Source organism: Mytilus trossulus, chromosome 9 (assembly GCF_036588685.1).
Source record: "Mytilus trossulus isolate FHL-02 chromosome 9, PNRI_Mtr1.1.1.hap1, whole genome shotgun sequence".
NCBI lineage: Eukaryota > Metazoa > Mollusca > Bivalvia > Mytilida > Mytilidae > Mytilus > Mytilus trossulus.
Genome location: NC_086381.1, coordinates 14,050,964 through 14,075,077, shown reverse-complemented (window position 1 = coordinate 14,075,077; position 24,114 = coordinate 14,050,964). Strand labels below are relative to the sequence as shown.

The following is a 24,114-nucleotide window of genomic DNA, read 5'->3' as shown; positions in this document are numbered from 1 at the left end:
TATTTGCCACTGAACATTAAGCAACCAACAAACAATCAATTAATCAGATGTTTAACCTTTCACAGGTTTTATATTACCATAAAAACTTGGTTCAACTACTCAATACTTTTAAATACCCAGATTTTTGATCATCCTAAACATGCAGAACTTACTGGTCAACCATTCCCAGATTTTCTACTTCCATAAAATACTTGGTTCAATTACTCAACATGTTTTATATATTTCACACAGTCAACCATAGCTTGGCTCAACTACATTTTTTTGTGTTCAATAATGCTCAAGAAAAGAAGGCACTTTGAAATTAAAACTTTAAATAAATTGTTGAAAAGAAAACACAATAGTTTCTGTTGGTGAGGCATTTATGCAAGTTTGAAATTGGGGGCTGGTTTTAATTAAACTGAAAATGAAATATATGAATTAATTGGGAAAATAAAGTTATAAAGGGGAGACAACTTTTGACAGTATTTATGTTAGATATGTAGTTATAGGGGTTTAATTGGTATACTTGATGCTGAATATAATTTTATTTTGACATTAAGCTCTATCATTTTATGACATTTCAAATCCTAGCTGTTGTGGAAATAGTGATGAAATATTGATATTGTTATTTCCCAAATGTCTGAACTGTTTTATCCTCAATAATACTTTATTGATAATTCATGTATTTAGGAACAATTAAAAGAGAGAAATGTTAGAGAAACTCTGGAGAGAGACTTAGAAGAGAAGGATAAACAGTTACAGGAACTGTTAAACCGACATTCAGAGGTAGGCTCAAATTATTATAGCAGTGTAGGTTAATTATACCCCACAAAATGAAGTTGCGAAGGGTATGATGTTTTTGAGCTGTCCATCTGTCAGTCCATCAGTCCTGTTTCTTTTCATCACAACTCATCTCAAACCACACGACAGAATTTCATGAAACGTTTTTAGATAACAATTTCATACTATATGTAGATGTGGTTATCGACTGGTGATTATGATTTAATTTTTTTCTTTAACAATTTTTTTTTCTTACAGTTATTTTTTTTCTCCAGTGACAATGTGGGGACTTGGGTTATGTGAGTGCGCTCACTATGGTTCTTTAATTTATACTCAGTTGAATGTATTTTTTTTAATTTTGTTTTAATTGGTTTCCAGTCATATTATTGACTTGGGGAGAATTTCCTAATTGGGATCTATTCTGCTCATGTTAAAGTGAGGAACAAAAATGGAACATATTTCTGTAACTGCATTTATTACTATTATTGGGATACCAATTTTCAACCAAATTCAAATGGTCTGTAGGCTGGTTCTCGCAAAACCAAACATTTAAATATTCATTTAACAGCAATTTTACCTCCATCCACAAAAATTGGTACCCACAAATATAAATGAATCCCTAGTTATTGACATAAAAGGAGAGTTACACATATGGTTATAGTCTATGAAAATTTGTCAATAGGAATTATAAGGCAATTTTTTGCTGGGAGCTAATTTTCTTGCTTGAAGAGTAAAACTTTGGATGGCTTGCTTGCTTTGTTTGTATAAACATAAGCTCAAGAATTGTAATTGAGATTGACATCTGCAAACAATATAGAATCTTACAATATTATTAAACCAGTATATATTAAAAGTGTTCGCAATTACAATTGTCAATATACAAACAGAGCAAGCAAGCTAACCAAAGTTTTACCCTACATGCATAATTAGGAAATTGCCTGTAAAAGATTTTTTTCTCTCAACATTCAACAGATGAAAAAGAATTGTAAATGAAACTTTGAAGGGTAACTAAAAATAATTGTCATAAAGTGGGACTAACACTAATGATGCTTATAATACACACTACATTTTAGATGGAGAAGAAATTGGAAACATTAAATCTTGTAGAAACAGAGACAAAACAAGAAAACGAGAAATTAGCAAAGGTAAGATGAAGAAATAAAAATTATTCTTAAATCTAAAAGTCTATATTTGGTTCAAAAGTTAATACATACAAATTGATATTTAAAACTTGTAAAGATTTTAAGGTTGATAAGATTTCTTTTTAGAATATGATTTTGACTGTTGCAATATCAAATTTTTTTTTTGCTAATGAGAAATGAAAAATTATAAAGGCGTCAAATAATGTTTATTTTATCATAGCATTTTGCAACAAACAACCTCTTTTTATAAAAAAACCCAATCATTTTAATATTTTAACTTATTTAGACCCTGAAAAATATAGAAAACTCAACTAAATCCTTAATAGATTAACACATTTTGTATTGTTTGAGAATGAAAGCACTTTCAATAATGGTTTGATTTGATTTGAATTTTTGGTGTTTTAACACCACTTTTCGGCTTTATCTTGGCGGCCAGATTTTACTGGTAGATGAAGCCAGAGTGCCTGTAAAAAACCCACTGACCTTCGATAGGAAAACTGACCTAACCATTATGAACATGCTGATTCTCTTACAGAGATTATTTATGGGGGGGTAATGGTTTCATCACTCACTTTACTTAATCTTTAATCTGCTTTGTTCTCAGGACAAAGACGAATTAGAAGATATGTTAATGAAGTCTCAGGTTGGTTTAGAAGATTCTAAGATGTATATAGATCAACTCAGACATCAACAGAAAAAGGAGAAACAAGACAGAGCAAGGTAAATACAACAGTACAATTCTGGCAAGTAGAAAACATAAGTAATAACTCTTTTATTGTCATACATTTGTGTAAGTAAAATTGTTATACTTGTGACATAAATTAGTAAAAAAATAATATTTGGGATAATTGTATTAGGAATCCTCTGCTGTATAATTTCTTGTTTTTTTTGCCTATGCTTAAATGGCATTGATACAGTATGTTTATGAGGATCTGTAGATAAAACATATTGTTATTATACTTTGCATGATTTTGATTGGTGAATACAAGGGAGATATTTCACTCTTTTCCATGACTCAGTGGGAAACAAAATTTTCACAGGGTATTAATCTGCTCTATCCCCCTCTAATCTATGAGTTATTTATATACTGTTATATTATTACAGATCTGCCATTAAGTTGACTGAAAGCATTGCCTTGGAGAGAGAAAGTTTAGTCAAGCAGCTAGACACGCTCAAGTATGTATGTTATGATTTAGGATGGGGAACCTGAAGATAAAGTCTCTCTCAAAGAAACCACACAAGTTCATTTTATAAAGGGCTAAGAATAATGTAACTGTTTACACCAAAGGCTTGGAAACACCACCACTCACTGTTAATTATGTGTTTTGACATATACTTTATTTTTATAATACACCTTATTGCTATTTGTCCGCCATTACTGGATATCACATAGGATCCCGTAAACTTTTGACGTCATAAAACAAAATATCTTGACGCCACAATGGAAAAGTGATTCTTGATTGCGTCAAAAGTTCAAGCGGCCTAGTAAGCCAGGATTAGCAGTAAGGTGTATTTGGAATTTCTTCATTCAAATATTTTAAATAATTTAGATTATACTTGTTCTCGAAACTGGTTTATCCTAATGAATGTTTAATATGTATTCAGCTCTCAAGAAAAACTTAAGTTAACAGTGGAAAAAAGTTAAATATGTATATTTTTTATTTTTCAGGGATGTAAACAAGAGGTTACGAGATGACAAAGATGAGGCAGAGATAAGGCGGGTATATAAACCGTTTGTTATTTTCAGACAGGAGACCCTCCCAGACAGTCTTATTCTGAAATTTCTATGCATGTCTATCAGATCTGTCTAGGTTTAAGTCTTTAAAAAAAAAATCTTCAACTAAAAGAGCTGTTATACATGACATTTGTCTATATAATTCTAAAAACTAATATCATTTCTCAACTTGCATGACTTTACTTTTCATGGTCTACATGTTTTTTCTTGTCTTATTAAAATGTCAGAAATAATAACTATTAATTTTTCTACCTACATGACTAATTTTGTTTCTTACTCTTTTTTAACTCGTCATTTTACTGTTTTAACTGTCTTTAAAGTTTTAACTTTGATTGTATTACTAATGCCTACCATATATGTTATTGAAGTATTTAATATCAATAATATTAAAAAAATTGTTCATCCAATTATTATTGCATTATATATACTATTGATTTTTCCAATAATAGATTATATTTTGATAATGCATGTAAACACGTACTGCACATTTAATATACTATACATAAAGTAGGAAAAAAATGCATTTCACTTTTTACACCTAGTGTACACTTGAACAAGTTAGGCATGGTTATGTAATAAGAATAGAAGGCTGTAATCACCTGTTTTAAAAGTTAAATGCAACATTTCTTTAGAAGCAGATTTTATGGATTAGTTTGATTCATGCAAATAAATTGTTATTAGAGATAACCTAACACTCAAATTCTCAAATAAAAATTTATATATTCTTGACGATAATCAATCGGAAGATTATTTTTTTTTTAATGAAAATGCTTATATCTCTTAGGGTACATTAGTGGTGTTTCAAAACAATTGTTTTCAGATGCAAGTTTCATTCTTATAGGCATCTTTCATATAAGCATTGCCTTTATTTGATAATAACAGATTTGCTTGAGCATGTATTTCCCATGCATCTAGAAATGTATTCTGAATGAACTCTGAACCTTTTATAATATTGAAATGACTATAAAATCATTTAACTCATTGAATGAACATATGATACAATACAATCCTTGGTATGTTATAAATATTTAGCTTGATAATATCTGTACTCCATTTTCCTTTACACTTACGGCTAACTCTAGGATCTGACGAGTAACCCTGAGACAGATGACCTTGAACAGGTATTCTCCTGCCTGATCTGAAACAAACTGGTTATTTGTCCTTTAATCCAATTTGTTGTTTGTTTTACTTACATGAAGTTATTATTTTTATCATCAACTTTCAGAGATTCTTAGAAAATCAGTTTGCATAGAACTTTGCTAAGAAATATGAAAATCTTTGAAAGTTGAAATGTTTTGTCTGATTTTATATTATTTCAGCCATGTTTTCATGTTCACCCAATTAGTTTAAAATCACCATTTCCTGCATGTTATTTAAATGTTGCAGTTGATTTACCAGCAATTGTTATTAATGTTGTTTGTCTTACGTAGAAATTCCAAAAGGGAACCTTGCATTACATTATGTTAAAAAGATTTTTTGGCCACTAAGCCGGTTCTTCTGTAACGATATTAAACCACATGGTAGATTATTCATCTTTAATAAAGCATTTAGATATTATCCATTCAGATCATTGCTAGTGGCTGAAATGTCTTAAAGAGTAGTCTCTATGCAACAACTATGAAATCTTTATTTAGAATTGAATGTTTTTTTGTAGTTTTATTGGGTTATAGGAGTGTTGGCTGAAGCCTGGGGACAGATATCATGCTAGAAAATGTGCGAAAAAATCAACACTTTTCTATCCTTTAAAAAAAAGAAAAGAAAGCTTTTAATTCTTTTAATTCCATTTGTTAAATGCTTCAAGCAGGAAATTAGTTGAATAGGTCTACCATTTTAATACAAATGTTTTAAAAATTCCTATAAACCCTTTTAATATTGTCATGGAAAGCAGGTGCAGTCATCGATGTTTTGTTTCATTGGGACATATGATACAAACTACTTTAAAAACACCATGTTCCAGTTGTTTGCAAACCTAATGATAGAATCCTGATGAAAGATCTATGTAACAATATTGCTTTTAAATTGTTTCCTTCATTTTATATTTCATACATAAGCTTTGTTGTTGTTGTTACTTATTTGTTCAGTTTAATTTATTTAAACAAAGGTTTTCAGGTGGGCTTATCTCCCTGGAAATTCCCCAAATCCTTTAAATGCTTCTTAATTGATAAAAAAAACTAATTTTCTTGGAATAGATCTTTTCTTGTGGTCAATTTGATTTTTTAAGTGCTACACTTTTTTTGTATATTATATAGAGATGTAATTTGCTGTGAAAATTTTGTGATGTTTCATTTAAATATAAGATTTTACAAAATTAATCCTTGAGCGAAAAATAAGAATTACAACTGACATTTATCTATTGTAATAAATACAAGATTAGAAGAGTAGTACCATTTGACTGTATTAACACAAATAACATGTTTTATTGTTACAGATTCTGGAAGCAGAAGCAGGCAGGTCTGCACCAAGAAAAAAAGAATTATTCAAACAAGGTTCAATCCTCGGAGATTACTTCCCAACCAGCAGGTATGTATTCTAAAAATAGATATATGGTGCTTCGAGTGGGAATATTTAAGGTGGTACCAAACATCTTGACTGAAATTGACTTGGCTCGTTTAATTTTCGTAAAAATTTGACAAAATATTTACTTTGACCCTTTGACAAATATGAAAATTTCAAAAAACTAGAACCACACTCTAGGAAAATTTCCATTGAAATATAGCAGTTTGACCAACACTGATTTTGATCATTGAGAAGCTTAATATTTCCTTTACAATATCATCTGTTTAAATGTTTAGATGATTTTACAGAGTTATCTCCCTGTAGTGTTAGGTACCACCTTTAAAATATAAGATTTAGTGTGCTTTTATCATACATAAAACAAGTTCACTATTCTTTACATTCGAATTCTGTGTACAATTTTGGATGTTGAAATTGAAAATTGAAAAAGTAAGATTGAATATTAATTATATCCCCGCTTTAAAAAAGGGGGGGTATACTGTTTTACCTCTGTCTGTCCTTCGGTCAGTCGGACAGTCCGTCCGTCCGTCCCATGAATATTTTTTGTCGCATTTTTCTCAGGAACTACAAAACATGGATTTCTGAAATTTGGTTTCAGAGTTTATCTAAGTCAGCTTTTCCGTGTGATGCGTTTTCAGATTGATCACTTGACAACTTCCTGTTTACCGAACACTTGTATGATTTTACACATGATAGCCAAGTTGAAAATTTTCATCACATTTTTCTCAGGAACTACAATACAAGGATTTTAGAGATTTAGTTTCAGGATTTATATAAGTCAGCTATACCTTGTGATGGGTTTTCAGATTCATCACTCGACAACTTCCTGTTTACCGAACGCTTGCATATTTTTACACTTAATATTATCCAGCAGTAGCTTGCAGTTTCACTTGTTATTTATGTCATAGTTTTTTGCCAAAAAGTTACTGTTGTGTAAGTTAAGAAATCAACCAAAATATGGACTGCTATCATATGAATACTGTTTTATATTCTTTTGTAAAATACTATGCATTTCATTGTATATATCTATGACTTCCTTTTTTTCCAGGAGGAAATTTGAATCAACAGCCGAGTCAATCGAAGAAAGTTTAGACGTAGATTCAGGCAAGGAAGATGGGTATTCGGATGACGACATTGAATGTGATGATGATGATTTAATTGAACATAATTGTGCTAATTTAAATAATAATGATGTTTTATATGGGGACTCTGATGATAAAATTAAAGGTAGTTACTATGGACATGATTCTAACATACTGGACCAATTAAAATCAAGTGATGAAGATGAGGCTGGGAAGACTGGTTCCAACAAATCAAGGTCTGTATAGTGAATGGGAAACAGTTTGTTAATTGAAAAATGATGCTGATCTAGTATGCACTTACACCAAGTTGTAATAATTTAAACTTGTGTTATTATTCCAATGTATAAATATAAGTAGATGTGGTTTTATTGGCAATGAGACAACTTTGGGCAAGAGTTCAAATGTGTAGATATAAGCAATGTGATTACTGAAATAGCTGTTATATATACACTGTGATAGTGATAGCATTACCATTTGTTTATTTGCTGTACATCCATACTTCTTATCTGCTCTGTTTAGCATGACACATTTAGGAGTTGGGAGAAAATACTTGTCGACTCAGAGTTAGAATAATGAGTCGGGGAAGAGTTACATGACTTTAAGGGGACTGTTGAACTATCACATGTAAAATCCTGCTGTGTGTGGTAATCTAGTACGTTTGTACAAGGCATGGTTAATATTCATATTACATAAACATGTGTGTTTTCACAATATGCATTTTAGTAACAGTTGGATGTTAAACATGGATCCATCACCATCTATGTGAATCTCAATCTTGAACATTTTATTTAATTTTTCAGACAAAAACCTAAGAGAAAGATAGCATCAAAGAAACCTGGTTTTCATCCTATTAGGTAAGTGTAGAAAAGCTTTGTAGATTTGACAACAGAATATTTTAGTTTGCTCTTATGTACTCAGGATTTATTTTTATTCTTCAAACAATCCATATTAGAATCTGTATAAAAAATGTAAAAATCAAACTAATAACTTAAAAAATGATAATCAGGAATAGATTGAAATTGAAATCGTGATTCTTACATAGTAGTTATCTACCATTCTGATAGAAGAGACCACACTCAATATAAAGGAGTCCATTCCAACAGAAATACATATTATTTTCACAAGGTATTTTATATAAACTAAGTGGAATGAAATTTTAGTACACCTCAATTCCTTGAGAGTGAACAGAACTAGGAGTGGTGGCTAAATTGAATTCAAATTGTCTAATACATCCATGTATTTCTGAACAAAATGAATTACTTCATATTTGGTCTGCAGTTTTAAAATGATGAATTGGAATTTGAAACTTTTGAGCACTTTTTTGAGAATCTACTTCCGGTTAAAACATATTTTTTTTGTCACACAAGATATTTTGGTCGTCACACTTGTGTCCACAACTGTTATAATCTCATGTCAGCAGCTTGACAATGATAAAAAGTTACATGTCAGCCATTGTAATATCTGTCAGACACTTCCTGGTTACCAATACAATCTTGTACCATGAATTACAAGTAGAGTATGCTAAGCACAACAAGTGGGCAACTTCTTGTTCATTCTGAAATCTCTTTAGAAAAAAAGTTACAGTTTGGGAAAGATGAAATTAATATTCTAAACAACTGAAGTAATTTTAACTCTTTATATAACAAATGTAATAAATGATGAATCAAACTTGAATTTATTGGTCATCCTTAATTTCTCACAGTTGCTTACATTTCACATTGTTTTATACTGTAATGCACTTAAGGACTTTCCAGGAAACTGCTAAAACTATAATGAAATGTTAGAATAAAACTAGCATTTTCAAATGAAAAATTGTGTAAGTTGTAATGAAATTTGGGGGGAAATATGAATCTTTTTATACTTTTATACTTTAAATTTTAGATTTGACTGTTTTAAAAGAAATTTTCTATGGCAACAATATTTGTACCCTAGTAAAGAAAATTTCCTAGGAAAGTCCTCTTCACATGACTAACTTTCTTATAGTTACTTAACACTTACTAATGATCACCTTAACAGATATGTAAAACTTAAAAAATAATAAAAATAATATAATTGTTTTTTACATTACCTTAAACAGGAATATCTACTTAAATTGCAATACAAATCAAAAGTAATAGTTCCTCAAGAAAGACTATGCTAATTTGATAAAAATAAAATAACAAAGGTGATCATTAGTAAAGTCAGATTTCTTAACATGGTCTTTCCTCCCTAGCATGCATTCCAAGAGACCTGTAGCTCCACCTAGTGGTGATGGTGTAGATGATAGTTTTGAAGAAAGTGGAGATAACATTGACATGATGGTAGCTCCTGCTTTCGAGGACAGCTTAGTTTTAAGTCCAACTGGTAAACGGTGCTCTATATTTTTTGAAAACTTAAAATCTGTTAACATGGAAACTATTGGTGTTCAGACTGAGGAAGAAATGATACCAAAATCAGACTTAGAAAAGTTTACGTCTCAAATAAGTGTTGATTCGTCAACAAACACTGATATTGTTGAAGCTAAGGTAGATAACTCTAGTAATACTGTTGAAAATATGGCCAACTCTGACACTGTTGATTCCTCAACTAATACAGATATTGAATCTAAGGAAGATAACTCTTGTAATACTGATGAAAATTTGACAAGATCTGACACTGTTGATTCTTCAACTAATACAGACATTGAAACCACTGATGATATTCAAAATAAGTTATTAATAGATTTGGCAGTCTCTTCTTCAATCGATTGTTCAACAAGCACTGATGACCTTGAACAAACAAAAGAGGAATTAAAATCTGAATCCCCTGTCTGTTCAGTTAGTGTTTCAACTAATACAGATTTTGAGGAATATCAGCCACATGAAAAACTTGAGTCAAACTTAGGCCATGGAGATGTATGCCATAAAACCATTTATGAAACTGAGTCTCTTGGATTGTCGGAAGGTGGAAAGATCAACGATATAGATAATTCATTAGAAGGTGGTTCTCAAAAGGATTTCCTTAGAAATAAGAAAGATTTCAAATTAAAAAGGAATAACAGAATAACTGACACTGACAATGATGAAAATTCTATAGAAATGAACAGAGTGAAACCTAACATTGGTGTTTCAACAATGGTGCTAGAACATAATGATCGGTTTGTTATACCAATGGATGGTCCAGTTCGGGATAGAATGTATGTTTTTATTCTTTTGTACATTATAACTTTGTATATTCGGACATGTGGATACCTTCATTCAGTGGTGACAGTATATTTACTACAGAAGAAAAAATTCTCCCTGTGACTGTGTTTTCTATCCTTGTGAACAAAACTCTGATGGTGACTGCTATGAACCTGCAACTTTTTCCTGGGATAAATACCTTAATAAACCTTAAAATGACAGACACCTTGACTGATTAAGTAAATAGTAGATATAAATACTAACACTGTACAAGTGGATCTCAGCTTTTAACCTTTAAGCACTAGTGGTGGTGGTCATTAAAGTTTTGGTGAGATGATCTAAAATATGCATGCTTAATTTTGTTCTGCACATTGTGGTATAATTGTTATAGCATGAGAACAAGCACAGTATTCTTTTAGATTCTTCAAAGAAAGGATTTTCTTTTAAAAATAGCTTTTATTTTTGGAAGTTTAAGTTTTTATATGAAATTCCTTGATATTCAGTTAAAAATTTCAACCTCTTTCATTGTCAATAATATATTTTTTCTCAATCTTAATTATAAAATTCAAATTAACTGGTATCATTTAGTTTTAATTTAGTTTTTTTGCACATTTTACAGTGATTTCCAAGGTAATGATGAAGTATTACAGGGAACCAGAGGACAGCCTGTTGGAGCAGATATAGAAACTAATGAAAAGGTAAACAAAAAAAAATATATACAAGCTTAAATAGAATAGCGAAATCATAGTGAAATATTTGGATAACTTTTGTCACCTTTGTTAATGCAAAACTCCATGAAATAGGCTTGACAAAACTTCACATACTTTCATAGGTTCTTCTATAAAAACATTGATCAAGTTATGTAAAAGATATCTAGATTTTGAATTATCACAAAGTATGAACTTAGTTTTATCCACCTATGTTAATTGGAGATGCAAGGTAACACATTTGTGTTAAAATATTAAATATGTTGCATTGAGTTCTCCTGAGTGCCAGTCATAAGGATTTAATTAACCACTGTATAAATAAAAGTGTGGATACTTCCATTAGTATGAAATAGTGTTTATTTGGTTTCAATGCTAACATTGCTATTATATATAAAGAATATCTTAAAGAAGCACTGTGTATTAAAACAAGATATGTAAATATGTACTTAAGAATTGAATGCTTCTTTTTGTAAATTTATTGGGTGGTAAAAGCATTGACCGAAGTACATTTTGTATGAAGCGCGGAAGCGCTTCATTCTAAAAATGTACGCACGGTCAACGCTTTTACAACCCTATAAAGTTTCAAAAAGAAGTATTCAATACTTATAATTACATTTTTTTAGCTAAAATCACGAAAACACGATTTTTATCCAGTTTTATTTAATTCACCTGTGCACTTTTTTGTGGGACCTCGTGTCATCATGCATGATAAATGTTATTGTCTGATGCAATTGTTTACGGAATAACATGTTAGCCAATCAGAATAACGTATTATAATGAAACTTACATCTAATGTAATTATAATGTGGTAAAAAAATATTAAATAAAGATGTGAAATAGTTCAAATCTGTTCAATTAAATTTGTGATTTTTTTCAGGGCCTTGAATCAACTGTTGCTATGAGACAAAGGATCTTTAAGGTTGTATTTGTTGGAGATTCTGGCGTTGGGAAGAGTAGCTTTATACATAGATTCTGTAATGATAACTTCAATCCTACATTTAGTGCTACAATAGGTATGTTCTATAGTTTTATTAATAAGTGTTAGTGAAGTACTGAGTTTCAGCCTGAAGTTTTGAAATTAAATACAAACCTATTTGTAAAGATGAAAAATTAAGACATAATGCATTATTTGTGCATTTTTCAAATAATATTTCATTCAAAAAATGTATAAAGTTTTCAAAAACATTTTATTTTTCACAAGAGCAAAGTTTTTATTTCGTAAATTCATCCAAAGCATTTCTTTTCAGATTTCATTGATTTTAAAATGTGGTTGTCATAAATGTCCAGGTTATTTGTAGTTAAATCCAGAAATAGTGAATTTGTGTATAGCAATACCATGACTTATTGTTGACTGTTATGATTTTTTCCAGGTGTTGATTTTCAAGTAAAATCTTTAAACCTTGGTGGACAGTCTATTGTCCTACAACTATGGGATACTGCTGGTCAAGAAAGGTGAGGAAGCTTTTTCATAACTTCTAAAATCTTTAAAAAAAAAATTAGTTAAAGAACCACAAACACTACACAATAAAACAAAAAAATTAGAGAAACACAGTCATACCCAAGAAATAAATCTGTCCCTTTACCATTAAGGCACCAGTTATTGTTATTATACCCTCGCTTTGAAATAGTGGGGGTTTACTGTTTTACCTCTGTCTGTCCATCTGTTCATTCATCAGTAAGTCCATCGGTCTGTCCCATGAATATTTTTCCTCACATCTTTCTTTTAAAAGAACTACATTACAAGGCTTTCATAAACTTGGTTTCAGGGATTACATAAGTCTGCTATACAGTGTTTTGTGTGTTCAGATTCATCACTCACCAACTGCCTGTTTACCTTATCATTTTAACATGGCGTTGATATCATTTGTAAGCAGTAGCTCACACATTAACTTGTTAATGCAAACTTGAAACTTGAAAAAACTATAGGATTATAAATAAAAAGTAATATTGGTATAAAAAGCAACCCAGCAATACAAATCAATTGAAATTATACTTTTACTTAAAAGGGTTTACATTTCTTACAATATTGAACAATACCAAAACTGTAAGACAAATAAACTCTTGACAGTCATTCTTATGACAAATTGGAAATTCATTCAAAAGTGGTGGCAAAAAAGTTCTGGATAGTTACTTAGGTTTCATTTGTTTATCAATGAATAATAATTTAGCATCTCTCATATTTTTCCATTCCTTACAAAATAACTTTCAATATTAAATATGAAATGTATTGTTGTAGATTTCGAAGTATAACGAAGCAGTATTTCCGTAAAGCAGATGGAGTTGTTATCATGTATGATGTTAACTCAGAAGCTACGTATACTAATGTCAGAAATTGGATGGAAAGTGTGCAGGTTTGTTCACCATTTTATATATGTTAAGATTAACTACAGTAATCAATGGATAGGGAGAAATATTAAGGTTTGAAGGTCAAGGTTCTATTGTTATTGGCAATAAGACTTTTTCTAAGTTACGATTAGTAGTACGACTGACCTCTATGATTATTCATATTACTGACTGAATTATCATTAAACAGTTAAATTGTCTCTATAGTTTCCAGTTTTCAAGATGTGACAAGTTGAAATATATGAAGCTAGTATACTGTACATTCATTATTACTCATGGGATACCAGTTTTTGTAGAATTTGTGGGTTAAATGCACCATGAAATAAAATGTTCATCTGATAACTTATTTCTTAGACTTCTAGAAATCAAATATCCATGTAAATGCATTTTTTTTCCTCAATCTGTGAAAATAATTGAATCTGCAGTATGTAGTTATTTATTGTCGTTATTTTTTTGTAGGAAGGTGTTGAGGAAGGAACAGTTGTCTTATTGGTAGGAAATAAAACAGACATAGCGGAATCAGAAGCTGATCGTGCTGTAAAGACAAAAGATGGCAATAAACTATCTGTTGTAAGTTAATCTTTAATTGATATACATAAAAATACTGTAAAAATAACAACTTACTGATGGTTCAACCTTTGTCTCACCTTAATTAAATTTACAATTTTAGTGGCCTTGGGGCTCAAACTAGTCAAACTACTGTATCATTTGCCTCTTAACACTGGGGTTTTGAGTATAAATCCCACATAGGGCATGTGGCTTTGACTCCAATTTTAATTGACTAGAAATGTAAGTTTTCCTACCCAAGGTCAGTTCTCTACAGGCACTCTGGCCTCCACCAATAAAAACTGACCACCATGAAAAAGCACAATAGAATTGAAAGTGGTGTTAAACACCAATTAGTCAATCAATCAAAAATTTGCAATTCCTGCTATGAACAGTTGTGTCACTTTATCAAGTTAGGGTAAGTTATGGGAATTTCAGTAAAGTTTTATTACCATAAATGTTTTGATTATTGCAGGAGTATGATGGTATCTTCTTTGAAACCAGTGCTAAGATGGGAAATAATGTTAAAGAAAGTATGGAAGCTATGGCCAGGTAAGCACTGACTTAGAGTTATGTATTACAAAAATATAAGGGAGGGTCAGACCTCAAAACTTATTCTTACCTTTTAAAAACGAAATTTTACCAGATGAAAAATTGCTGCGGACACATCATTTTCATATCAAGCCATCTATAAAGTGTTATAGTGATTTTAAAGATATCTCTCTCTAAATTGAAGTTTTTTGGAGTTGAAAAAGACCCATATACATCTACGAGGGTTGTCCGTAAAGTTTGAGGACTATCTCAATAAAATATTATTTACCCGTCCGAAATTAATAAAACAAGTATATAACTAATTTCATGATTTACTGATTAGGTGTACAAAATTTTATTTCAGTACCTGCTTAAATAATCGTATTTTCATTAATTAAAAAATCATAAGAAACTCTTACTTGGAGCACCCAAACAAATATTTACAACGTTCCGAAGTTCGATGTCATCAACATTTTATCTTTTCTCAACATAGTCTCATTCAAAACAACACATTTTTGTCGAGCCTTCGACTTTAGTCGAAAAAGAGAGACATAGCGATCCTACATTCCGTCGGCGTCGGCGTCGTCAGCGACGTCAACAAATATTCACTCTGTGGTTAAAGTTTTTGAAATTTTAATAACTTTCTTAAACTAAACTGGATTTCTACCAAACTTGGACAGTAGCTTGTTTATGTTCATAAGATAGTATGCAGAAGTAAATTTTGTAAAAATAAAATTCTATTTTTTCCGTATTTTACTTATAAATGGACTTAGTTTGTCTGCCATAACATTACATTCACTCTGTGGTTAAAGTTTTTGAAATTTTAATAACTTTCTTAAACTATACTGTATTTGTACCAAACTTATACAGAAGCTTGTTTATGATCATAAGATAGTATCCAGAAGGAAATTTTGGAAAAATAAAATTCCATTTTTTCCATATTTTACTTAAAAATGGACTTAGTTTTTCTGCCAGGAAACATTACATTCACTCTGTGGTTAAAGTTTTTGAAATTTTAATAACTTTCTTAAACTATCCTGGGTTTGTACCAAACTTGGACAGAAGCTTGTTTATGATCATAACATAGTATTCAGAAGTAAATTTTGTTAACAAATAAATCCATTTTTTGTGCATTTTACTTTTAAATGGACTTAGATTTTCTGCCAGGAAACAACACATTCACTCTGTGGTTAAAGTTTTTAAAATTTTAATAACTTTCTTATACTATTTTGGACCTGTTCCAAACTTGGACAGAAGCTTGTTTATGATCAAAAGCTAGTATCTGTATTTTACTTATAAATGGCCTTTTAAAAAAGTTTTAAAAACATACTGTATTTTTACCAAACTTGGACAGAAGCTTCTTAGAATCACAAGACAGTATCAAGAGGAATATTTTTATTGATTTTATTCCACTTTTGTTGAGCCTGCAATTAACAGCATAAGTAGGCGAGACACTGGGTTCCGCGGAACCCTTAAGAATTTTTTACATCTTTTTAACCAGTCATCAAATATTTTTCTCAAACTGTTCTTTTATCATTTTAAAGATTATGTTCATTACTTCCTGTCTCAGCTCAGTTCCGGTAAATCGTCGAACCTTTGTCCAAGGAGAAAATATTTGATATGCGGGAATACTGCAAAATCCATTGGCTCTTAGTCAGGGCTATACGGAGGATGTTTCAGGCATTCAAGTCCAAGTAAATCAATTTCTAGATGAGTTATTAGAGAAGTGTGGGCCAGTGCATTGTCTAAGTGACTGTTGTTTAGTTTCCGGATCATAGTAAGGAAACCAGCTTTCGTCGGTTGCATTTATTGTGTCTAGAAATCGAATGCCACCACAAGAAACTTTTTTAATAATTGATTTGACAGTTCCATTCTTTTCGTTAAATGTTCTGCTGTACAAAGTCGCAGTACCCATCTAGCATATACTTGATTCATATAGTCATTTGCTAAAATGTGGTGCGCTGAAGTCTTAGAAAGGTCACAATTGTCTGAAACTTCTCGAATTGTTAGTTGCTGGTCACTGTTGATAACGTTTAGAATGTCATCTTTACTCGCATCTGATTCCAATAAAAGATGGCTTACCTACCCGCTCATCGTCTTCCAAATTGTTTCTTCCGTCCCCAAACCTTTTGTGACAGTTGAGTACCAATGAACGACTAACAATACTATGGTTCTCAGACTGTTTTTTAGAATTTGTATGTTTCTGTTGGCTTTTTTCCTATGTCTACACAAACTTTATAACTGCCCGCTGCTCTACTTTTTCCGTAAATTTCCTTTTTTCCAGTGATGCCGATTCTGGATTTAATACTTCAAATTGAGATTTCTTCGCCATTTCGAAAATTTGACCATTCAAACTTAGCAGGTTTAATGTCAAGACTATTGTCAAAGTCACAATGTTAGTTTCATGTATTTTTTGGCTGATTTTGAAACTTAAAATAACAAAAATATGAAAACACCAGACTGCATTTTATGTGATATTTTCGCCATGGTCCAGGTTCCTATTGCATATATTTATATGAAGTAAGTGTTATTGTTTCACATTTAGAATTGGACAAATATTGACATAACCGAACTAGGATATAGTTCAGGATTACAAATATGCAAAAAAAGTATTCCTAAAATGCTATTTTTACGCAGACTTCAGCTTGTCCACGAACTTTACGGACAACCCTCGTATGATAATGAAAACTAACTCGCTACTCACATGAATATTCATAATTTCTAATGTTAGTAAGAATCCAAACGTATATTAAGTAATCCTTCTCCCCATATGCCTACAACATCAATCAAAGGAGTAGGTCTGGTAAGGCCCGAATTTGGCCTCAAATTTCAGGTTCATCTGACAGACGATTTTGACCACTTTTTAAACACTTTTGAAAGTGTCTATTTCATTTGATTCAATTAGTTTATGTGAAAGATTTTAACTGATTTAGTCATTAAAAACTATCCGATACAAGCTCAAATATGAAAAATCTACCAAATATGCGGAAAAATGTCACTTTTCAAATGGTTTTTGTCAAAAATGAAAGTGGCCACATCCTTGTTCATCCTCAACCTTTAGATACGTTATTTATTATCATCAAATACAACTTAAATTTCATTATTAAGGATGAACCACTTTTGTTTTACACGGAAATCGTCTAAAATTTAACTAAAATGCTAGAATTGTGAAGATTTCAGTAATTTAGCATGACTTAATGGTGCTACTACCCGATATATGTGTATTCTATTGTAAAAAACAGCCCTTATTTATATAGCAGAAGCATTCTTCTGTCCAATTAATAACTAAAAGTTTACATTTTAATAATTTTGTAAAACTGCTATATTTTGGGGCCAAAAAGGGGTCTTTCTGGACCTACTCCTTTTGCCTAAGGATCAAAATAAGTACTGTTTCAAACCAGTAAATACATATTTTGATGCTATGAATAGAAGCTATTCTATCAAAAAATACCTCTGTCAAAGAAATAAAACAAAAATAACAAAATAAGTGGAAAGAAAACAACAAAAAAGTGGAAAGAAAACAACCAAAAATAATAAAACAAAAAAGTGGAAAGAAAACAACATAAAACAACAAAAAAGTGGAAAGAAAACAACAAAAAAGTACAAAAAAGTGGAAACAAAACAACCAAATAACAAAAAAGTGGAAAGAAAACAACCAAAAACAACAAAAAAGTGGAAAGAAAACAACCAAAAACTATGAAGTTATGATCAAATTTATACCAATGTTGTTGTTATATAATATATATTTTTGTATGAAATTTCAGCATTCTAAAAGAGAAGGAGGATAAAGATATTGAAAAGGCATTACATCTGGATGATACCGCTACAAAAAAGAAATTTTGTTGTGGATAGCACTCTCATCTTACCTGTACATGGTACTGAAGATAGATCTAAATAATTCCACTTATCAGGGTTCGCTTGCACCGCTGTAAATCATGCTTTCTAGCAAGTTATGGATGGATCAAGTTTTTACAGAATTAATGAGAATAGACTCAAAGACATAAAGAACCAATTCTGATATTTTATTGAGAAATGAACAGAGAAGTGATTTTGTATCCCAGTTATACATTTAAAGCATTCCAGTTTGTTACGATCTCTTAGAGACATATGTGATTTGTTGATTTTAATGAGTTTAATGGTTGTTAAATTGTAAATATAATTCTATCTTTGTACATTTTATTTTTTGATTAGAACGATTTTGTATTTATCAGAGTCCCCATATCATTTATGTACTAAAATTATTGAAGGCCAAATGAATAAAGATTTGTTTCTTGAATTTCATAACGCATGCATACATTATATATAATTATAGTTGTTGATAACATGAATATTTATTCAATATTTTATTTATTTGGCCTTAAAATATATATAAATTTTTGAGTTGCTTTTTATTTATTGTTTTTTATTTTATTGACACTTTTACTTGCATATTTATTTCTGTTTAGTTTTATGGAGGGAAAAAAGATGTAAAAAATAAGAATTATTATATATATTTGAGAAAAGTTAAGTTTTAAAATCCTTGGGAAGAATGAATTTTCATACATCACCTTTTGTGATGACATGGAAAAGTTTTATCTAATCAATATCCTCATGATAAAGATGTAATTTCAACCCAGATATATCTACAGACACACATGATTTTAAGTCACTTGTACAAATTATACATTTTATATTTCATTAGTTGCGTATTTATCAATACACAGGACATTTTAGAATGTAGTTTCCACTACATAAATGAGAGGGATAGCCTTTTTAAACTTTAGCCAAAAAAATGGAATTATAGAATAAAAAATGTATAATATATGATTGATCTCATTTAATTTTATCAATTTTAGAAGAAACTATTATTACTTTGTAAAGGACTTACTTACTTTTGCTCACTTTACAGTGGCAGATCCAGGGGCAGGGTTCTGAGGCCCTTAATTGATGATCAAAGCATTTGAATGGTTGGAACCAACCTTTATCCTAAGTTTGGACCCCCTTCCCGTTAAAAATGACTGGATTCACCCTTGCTTTATATGCAACAGATAGCACATTTACTAAAGATTCACAGTTATGAAAAGTAAATTGTTTTATATTTTGAATTTAAGTTATTATTTTTTAAAGAATTTTTCAGTATAGGAAAAGTCAAAGCTTCCTTATATATTATACTGAATTGTGGGTTCTCCAAGGATATTTATGTAGACAATGAATTCTTGAGAAATATTACATAGTTTTTGAAAAGGCTGATAGAAATCCAGGTAGTTGTTAGACTGCATGTGCAATATATTTTTTACTCACTTTTTCTTCTTATTTGTAATATCATATTATATATGAGGTTGGAAATAAATTTTCAAGATTATCTTTTGTTTATTTTTTTGTTTGCTGCTGAATAAATAAACTATTCAAAATTGAAATACAGACCAAGGCATGTTCACCTACACCCGTCTCTAGAAATGTGTTAATGTTGTTCATTTGAACTATAATCACAGATTCCTTTCCATGGAAGAATGCAGGTTTTGTCTTTCTATGTGCTGGCCATATGTTTTTAACTAATTGACATTAATAACCACCATACTAAGTGGTCTTGTGGTGTGTTATCCTTGAGTGTTGGCTGTTGTGTTTAAACACAGGCTGGGTCAACCAAAGATTCACAGTTCTCTGCTAAGCATATCCCATTAAGGAGAGCTTAGACTGGTTGGTTTGGATGTACAATAATGTGTCTGCGCAAGGTCTTCCTGCACACTGTAACCTTGTTAACAAGTATGTTATTATTCAGCATTTCGGTCAAGTACAAAAAAGATAATATTCATATCACAATAACATTTTCTTGTCCTGAATATGAATATTAATTTGCTGCTGGATGTTAAGATTCCATCACATTGACCTTCAAGTTTCATAAATTTTATAAATGTACTACATTGTAGTAGTTTCAATTTTCCTAATTAAGCTGAGAGTCCTGTGTAACTTTAAAATTCTACCCTTTATACATAAAAGGAGTAGGTTCAGTAAGACCCCTTTTTGGCCCCAAATATAGCAGTTTTAGAAAATTGTGAAAATGTAATCGTTAAGATGTTTATTGAAAAGTAGAATGCTTCTGCTACATAAATTTGGGCTGTTTTTGACAATACAATATAAAAAAGAAGATGTGGTATGATTGCCTATGAGACAACTATCCACAAAAGACCAAAATGACTCAAACATTAACAACTATAGGTCACTGAACGGCCATCAACAATGAGCAAAGCCCATACCGCATAGTTGGCTATAAGGCCCCGATAAGACAATGTAAAACAATTCAAACGAGAAAACTAACGGCCTTATTTATGTAAAAAATGAACGAAAAACAAATATGTAGCACATAAACAAACGACAACCACTGAATTACAGGCTCCTGACTTGGGACAGGCACATACATAAATAATGTGGCGTGGTTAAACATGTTAGGGGGATCCCAACCTTCCCCTAACCTGGGACAGTGGTATAACAGTACTTAAATTCTCCCATGCCCTGCTTGTCCGAATTTAAAGCATTTCAGGGGCGTAGCTAGAAAGAAACGATGTGCAAGCAACTACTGCCGAGCGGATCGAGGCGAAAAAATTTTGGGACCCTAATATGCAAAATTATTTTTTTTTAGGTTTTCGGTCATAGGACAGTTGATAGAGGAGCTTCATGTAGATAGAACTTATAAACAATTTATGAATGTAAACTATTTATAAAGCTGCTGAATAGAGTAAATCATGGTTAATTGAAAACATAAACTACACATTTTTCTAATACAGAATTTACTCGAAATTGTCAAAAATCTGCTCTTCGGGTCTAGGATGAAACAAACTTCTCTATTTATTTGTCGGTAATATTCACACTATCCCGATGCATATGCAGTAATGCTAGCGATGATAACCTGCCATTGTTCATTGGTGATCGTACATTTGATTTAAACAGACGTAGTACATTGAAAGATCTCCACGGTAGCACTCGCGAGATGTTATAAACCAGTGTATGTGTTCGCCATCGAGCGACCTCCCAATTGAATTCGTCAAAATTACATACCAGGTCAGTTTCGTATGTCTCTGACAATGTTGAGATTTGTTCGTTTGTTATATTTCCTACAACAGGAGGAAGAAGATACGACACAAAGAAGCGATTTTCTGATAATACCAGACGCGACTCCACTCGCCAGTTCCATTATCATAGGCATTCGATTTTCATATGGTCTATAAACGCAAAATATAATGAGACTTTCCAATACTGTTTTGGTGGTTTGCAGGATGAGTTGCTCTGTTAGTCCGACGAACACATCGCCATGGCATAATTTCAACGATATCGAAGGGTTCTGATAAATCTCAGGCCGATTGATACATCTCATTCCAAACAGATAAACCGTACTCTGTAAAATGTGCTCCGAAACTACATGTGTTAGACTGCGTATAACAAATTCAAATCTTGTAAAAGATACAAGTTACACTGTCCGATTTCGTCATGCATGATCTTCAATAAAACTTCTATTCTGAAACCAAATGCCGTTATTTAATGACATTTCATAAATTAAAAAAGTGACAACATGTGTGTTTCCTTTAAAATTTGATTTGTAATTTTTTAATTTTGCAATATTTTTTTTTGCATGCCGAACCGATGTGCACGCAACTGCGTGTTGGTGTATAGGGAGCTACGCGCCTGCATTTAATCTCTAAATTCAATAGGCTATAAACAAGACAAACACAGATATAGGATTAGTTGCTCGCAGTAACATCTTATTTTCTCTTGCGATACAAAATTTTATTTTACTATATTGTACATATTTCTACAATCGAAACAATATATAAACACACGACATAACATTGTTCCTTTTTCGCATCGTTTCTTTTCCCCCGGCTAATGCCTCCAACGCCTGTACGTACTATAAACATAGCAGCAACTGCACATATACCTATGTAACCAACTTCAATCCGACGTAACTGCAAGCACCTTCGATACTAATGCATTTAAATCCCAAACTATATATAGTACCTTTAAAGCCCTGGCCCATAAAAACCGCCAAAACTTGACTCGTGCCTCCTGCACCTAACATCAAACTTATAAATAGTACATACTGTTACAAAACCAGTATCCGACCTAGTTATACTAGTTCCCATCTATAAATAATAACTACAAATAGCAAACGGGAAAACCCCCATTTCAAACGAAATAAAATACATAACATAAGAACGAACAATAAAAATCAGTTGAAAAAGGCTTAACTCATCAGATGGACAAAAAATACAAGTGGACGTGGCCTGGTACTTATACATCCCGACACAAAAAGACAATGAACAGATCTGAGAGTACTCGCAGTTATCTGACAGCTAGTTCAAAGCCACTAACAACTAATAAAACAAGAGGCTCTCAAGAGCCTGAATCGCTCACCTGAATTTTTTGGGTTTAATCTCTCATCAATGATTATTTTGGCTTTTCAATTTATTGAAATGTTCTTTAAATCGTCCTATTCTCTTCAAAAGCCAAAAAAAAATCATTTTCTCCTATGTTCTATTTTAGCCATAGGAGCTATGTTTCTTGACATACAAGGAAATGAAATATAAAATTTATACTAGATACTCTGAAACTCATTTAGCCTAAGTTTGGCTGAAATTGATACAGCAGTTTCAAAGGAGAAGATTTTTTAAAGTAAGTCAACATGATGAACAAATTGTGAAAAAGTCTTTAAAGGGCAATAACTCCTTAAGAGGTCAATTGACAATTTTGGTCAAATTGACTAATTTGTAGATCTTACTTTGCTGATCATTTTTGCTGTTTACAGTTTATCTTTATCTATAATAAAATTCAAGATAATGACCAAAAACTGCAAAATTTCCTTAAAATTACCAGTTAAGTGGCAGCAACCCAATGGTTTGTTTGATTTATCTGAAAATTTCAGGGCTGATACATCTTCACCTAATGAACATTTTTACCCCATGTCAGATTTGCTCTAAATGCTTTCGTTTTTGAGATATAAGCCAAAAACTGCATTTGACCCCTATGTTCTATTTTAAGTAACGGCGGCCATGTATTTTTACAGATCAAAAATCTAAGCACACACTTTGTGCAGGATAATCTAAGGAACAATCATGCTAAGTTTCATCCAAATCCATTCAGTAGTTTCAGAGGAGAAGATTTTTTAAAGTTAGCAAATATGATGAACAAATTGTGAAAAATTGCCATTAAAGGACAATAACCCCTTAAGGGGTCAATTGACAATTTTGGTAATATTAACTTATTTGTAGATCTTACTTTGCTAATCATTTTTGCTGTTTACAGTTTATCTTTATCTATAATAATATTCAAGATAATGACCAAAAACTGCAAAATTTCCTTAAAATTACCAATTAAGTGGCAACAACCCAACAATGGTTTGTTTGATTCATATGAAAATTTCAGGGCTGATAGATATTGACCTAATGAACATTTTTACCCCATTTCATATTTGCTCTAAATGCTTTCGTTTTTGAGATATAAGCCAAAAACTGCATTTGACCCCTATGTTCTATTTTAAGTAACGGCGGCCATGTTTTTTGACGGATCAAAAATCGAAGCGCACACTTTGTGCAGGATACTCTAAGGAACAATCATGTTAAGTTTCATTCAAATCCATTCAGTAGT

At 31.3% G+C, this 24,114-nt stretch overlaps 1 protein-coding gene across 10 annotated transcripts in view; it reads left to right on the top strand.

The window, feature by feature from the left end:
* The window catches only part of LOC134685179 (EF-hand calcium-binding domain-containing protein 4B-like), a 42,404-nt gene extending 22,564 nt beyond the window's left edge, over positions 1-19,840 (top strand). For 8 of the 10 annotated variants that reach the window (XR_010101264.1, XR_010101265.1, XR_010101267.1 and 5 more), the window contains 11 exons: positions 670-765; positions 1,833-1,904; positions 2,506-2,621; positions 3,006-3,077; positions 3,571-3,622; positions 4,719-4,757; positions 6,065-6,156; positions 7,199-7,468; positions 8,033-8,086; positions 9,445-10,700; positions 10,992-11,072. Coding sequence is in view for 1 of the 10 variants with exons in the window: in XM_063544664.1 (XP_063400734.1) it covers positions 670-765; positions 1,833-1,904; positions 2,506-2,621; positions 3,006-3,077; positions 3,571-3,622; positions 4,719-4,757; positions 6,065-6,156; positions 7,199-7,468; positions 8,033-8,086; positions 10,992-11,070; positions 11,957-12,092; positions 12,450-12,531; positions 13,316-13,430; positions 13,882-13,992; positions 14,444-14,520; positions 18,264-18,351 (1,551 nt within the window). In the remaining 9 variants the exon portion in view is untranslated. Of the gene's footprint in view, positions 1-669; positions 766-1,832; positions 1,905-2,505; positions 2,622-3,005; positions 3,078-3,570; positions 3,623-4,718; positions 4,758-6,064; positions 6,157-7,198; positions 7,469-8,032; positions 8,087-9,444; positions 10,701-10,991; positions 11,073-11,956; positions 12,093-12,449; positions 12,532-13,315; positions 13,431-13,881; positions 13,993-14,443; positions 14,521-18,263 lie in introns of those variants that run through there. The other 2 variants (XM_063544664.1, XR_010101268.1) reach the window with 2 other exon arrangements.
* Positions 19,841-24,114: the final 4,274 nt, after the last annotated feature.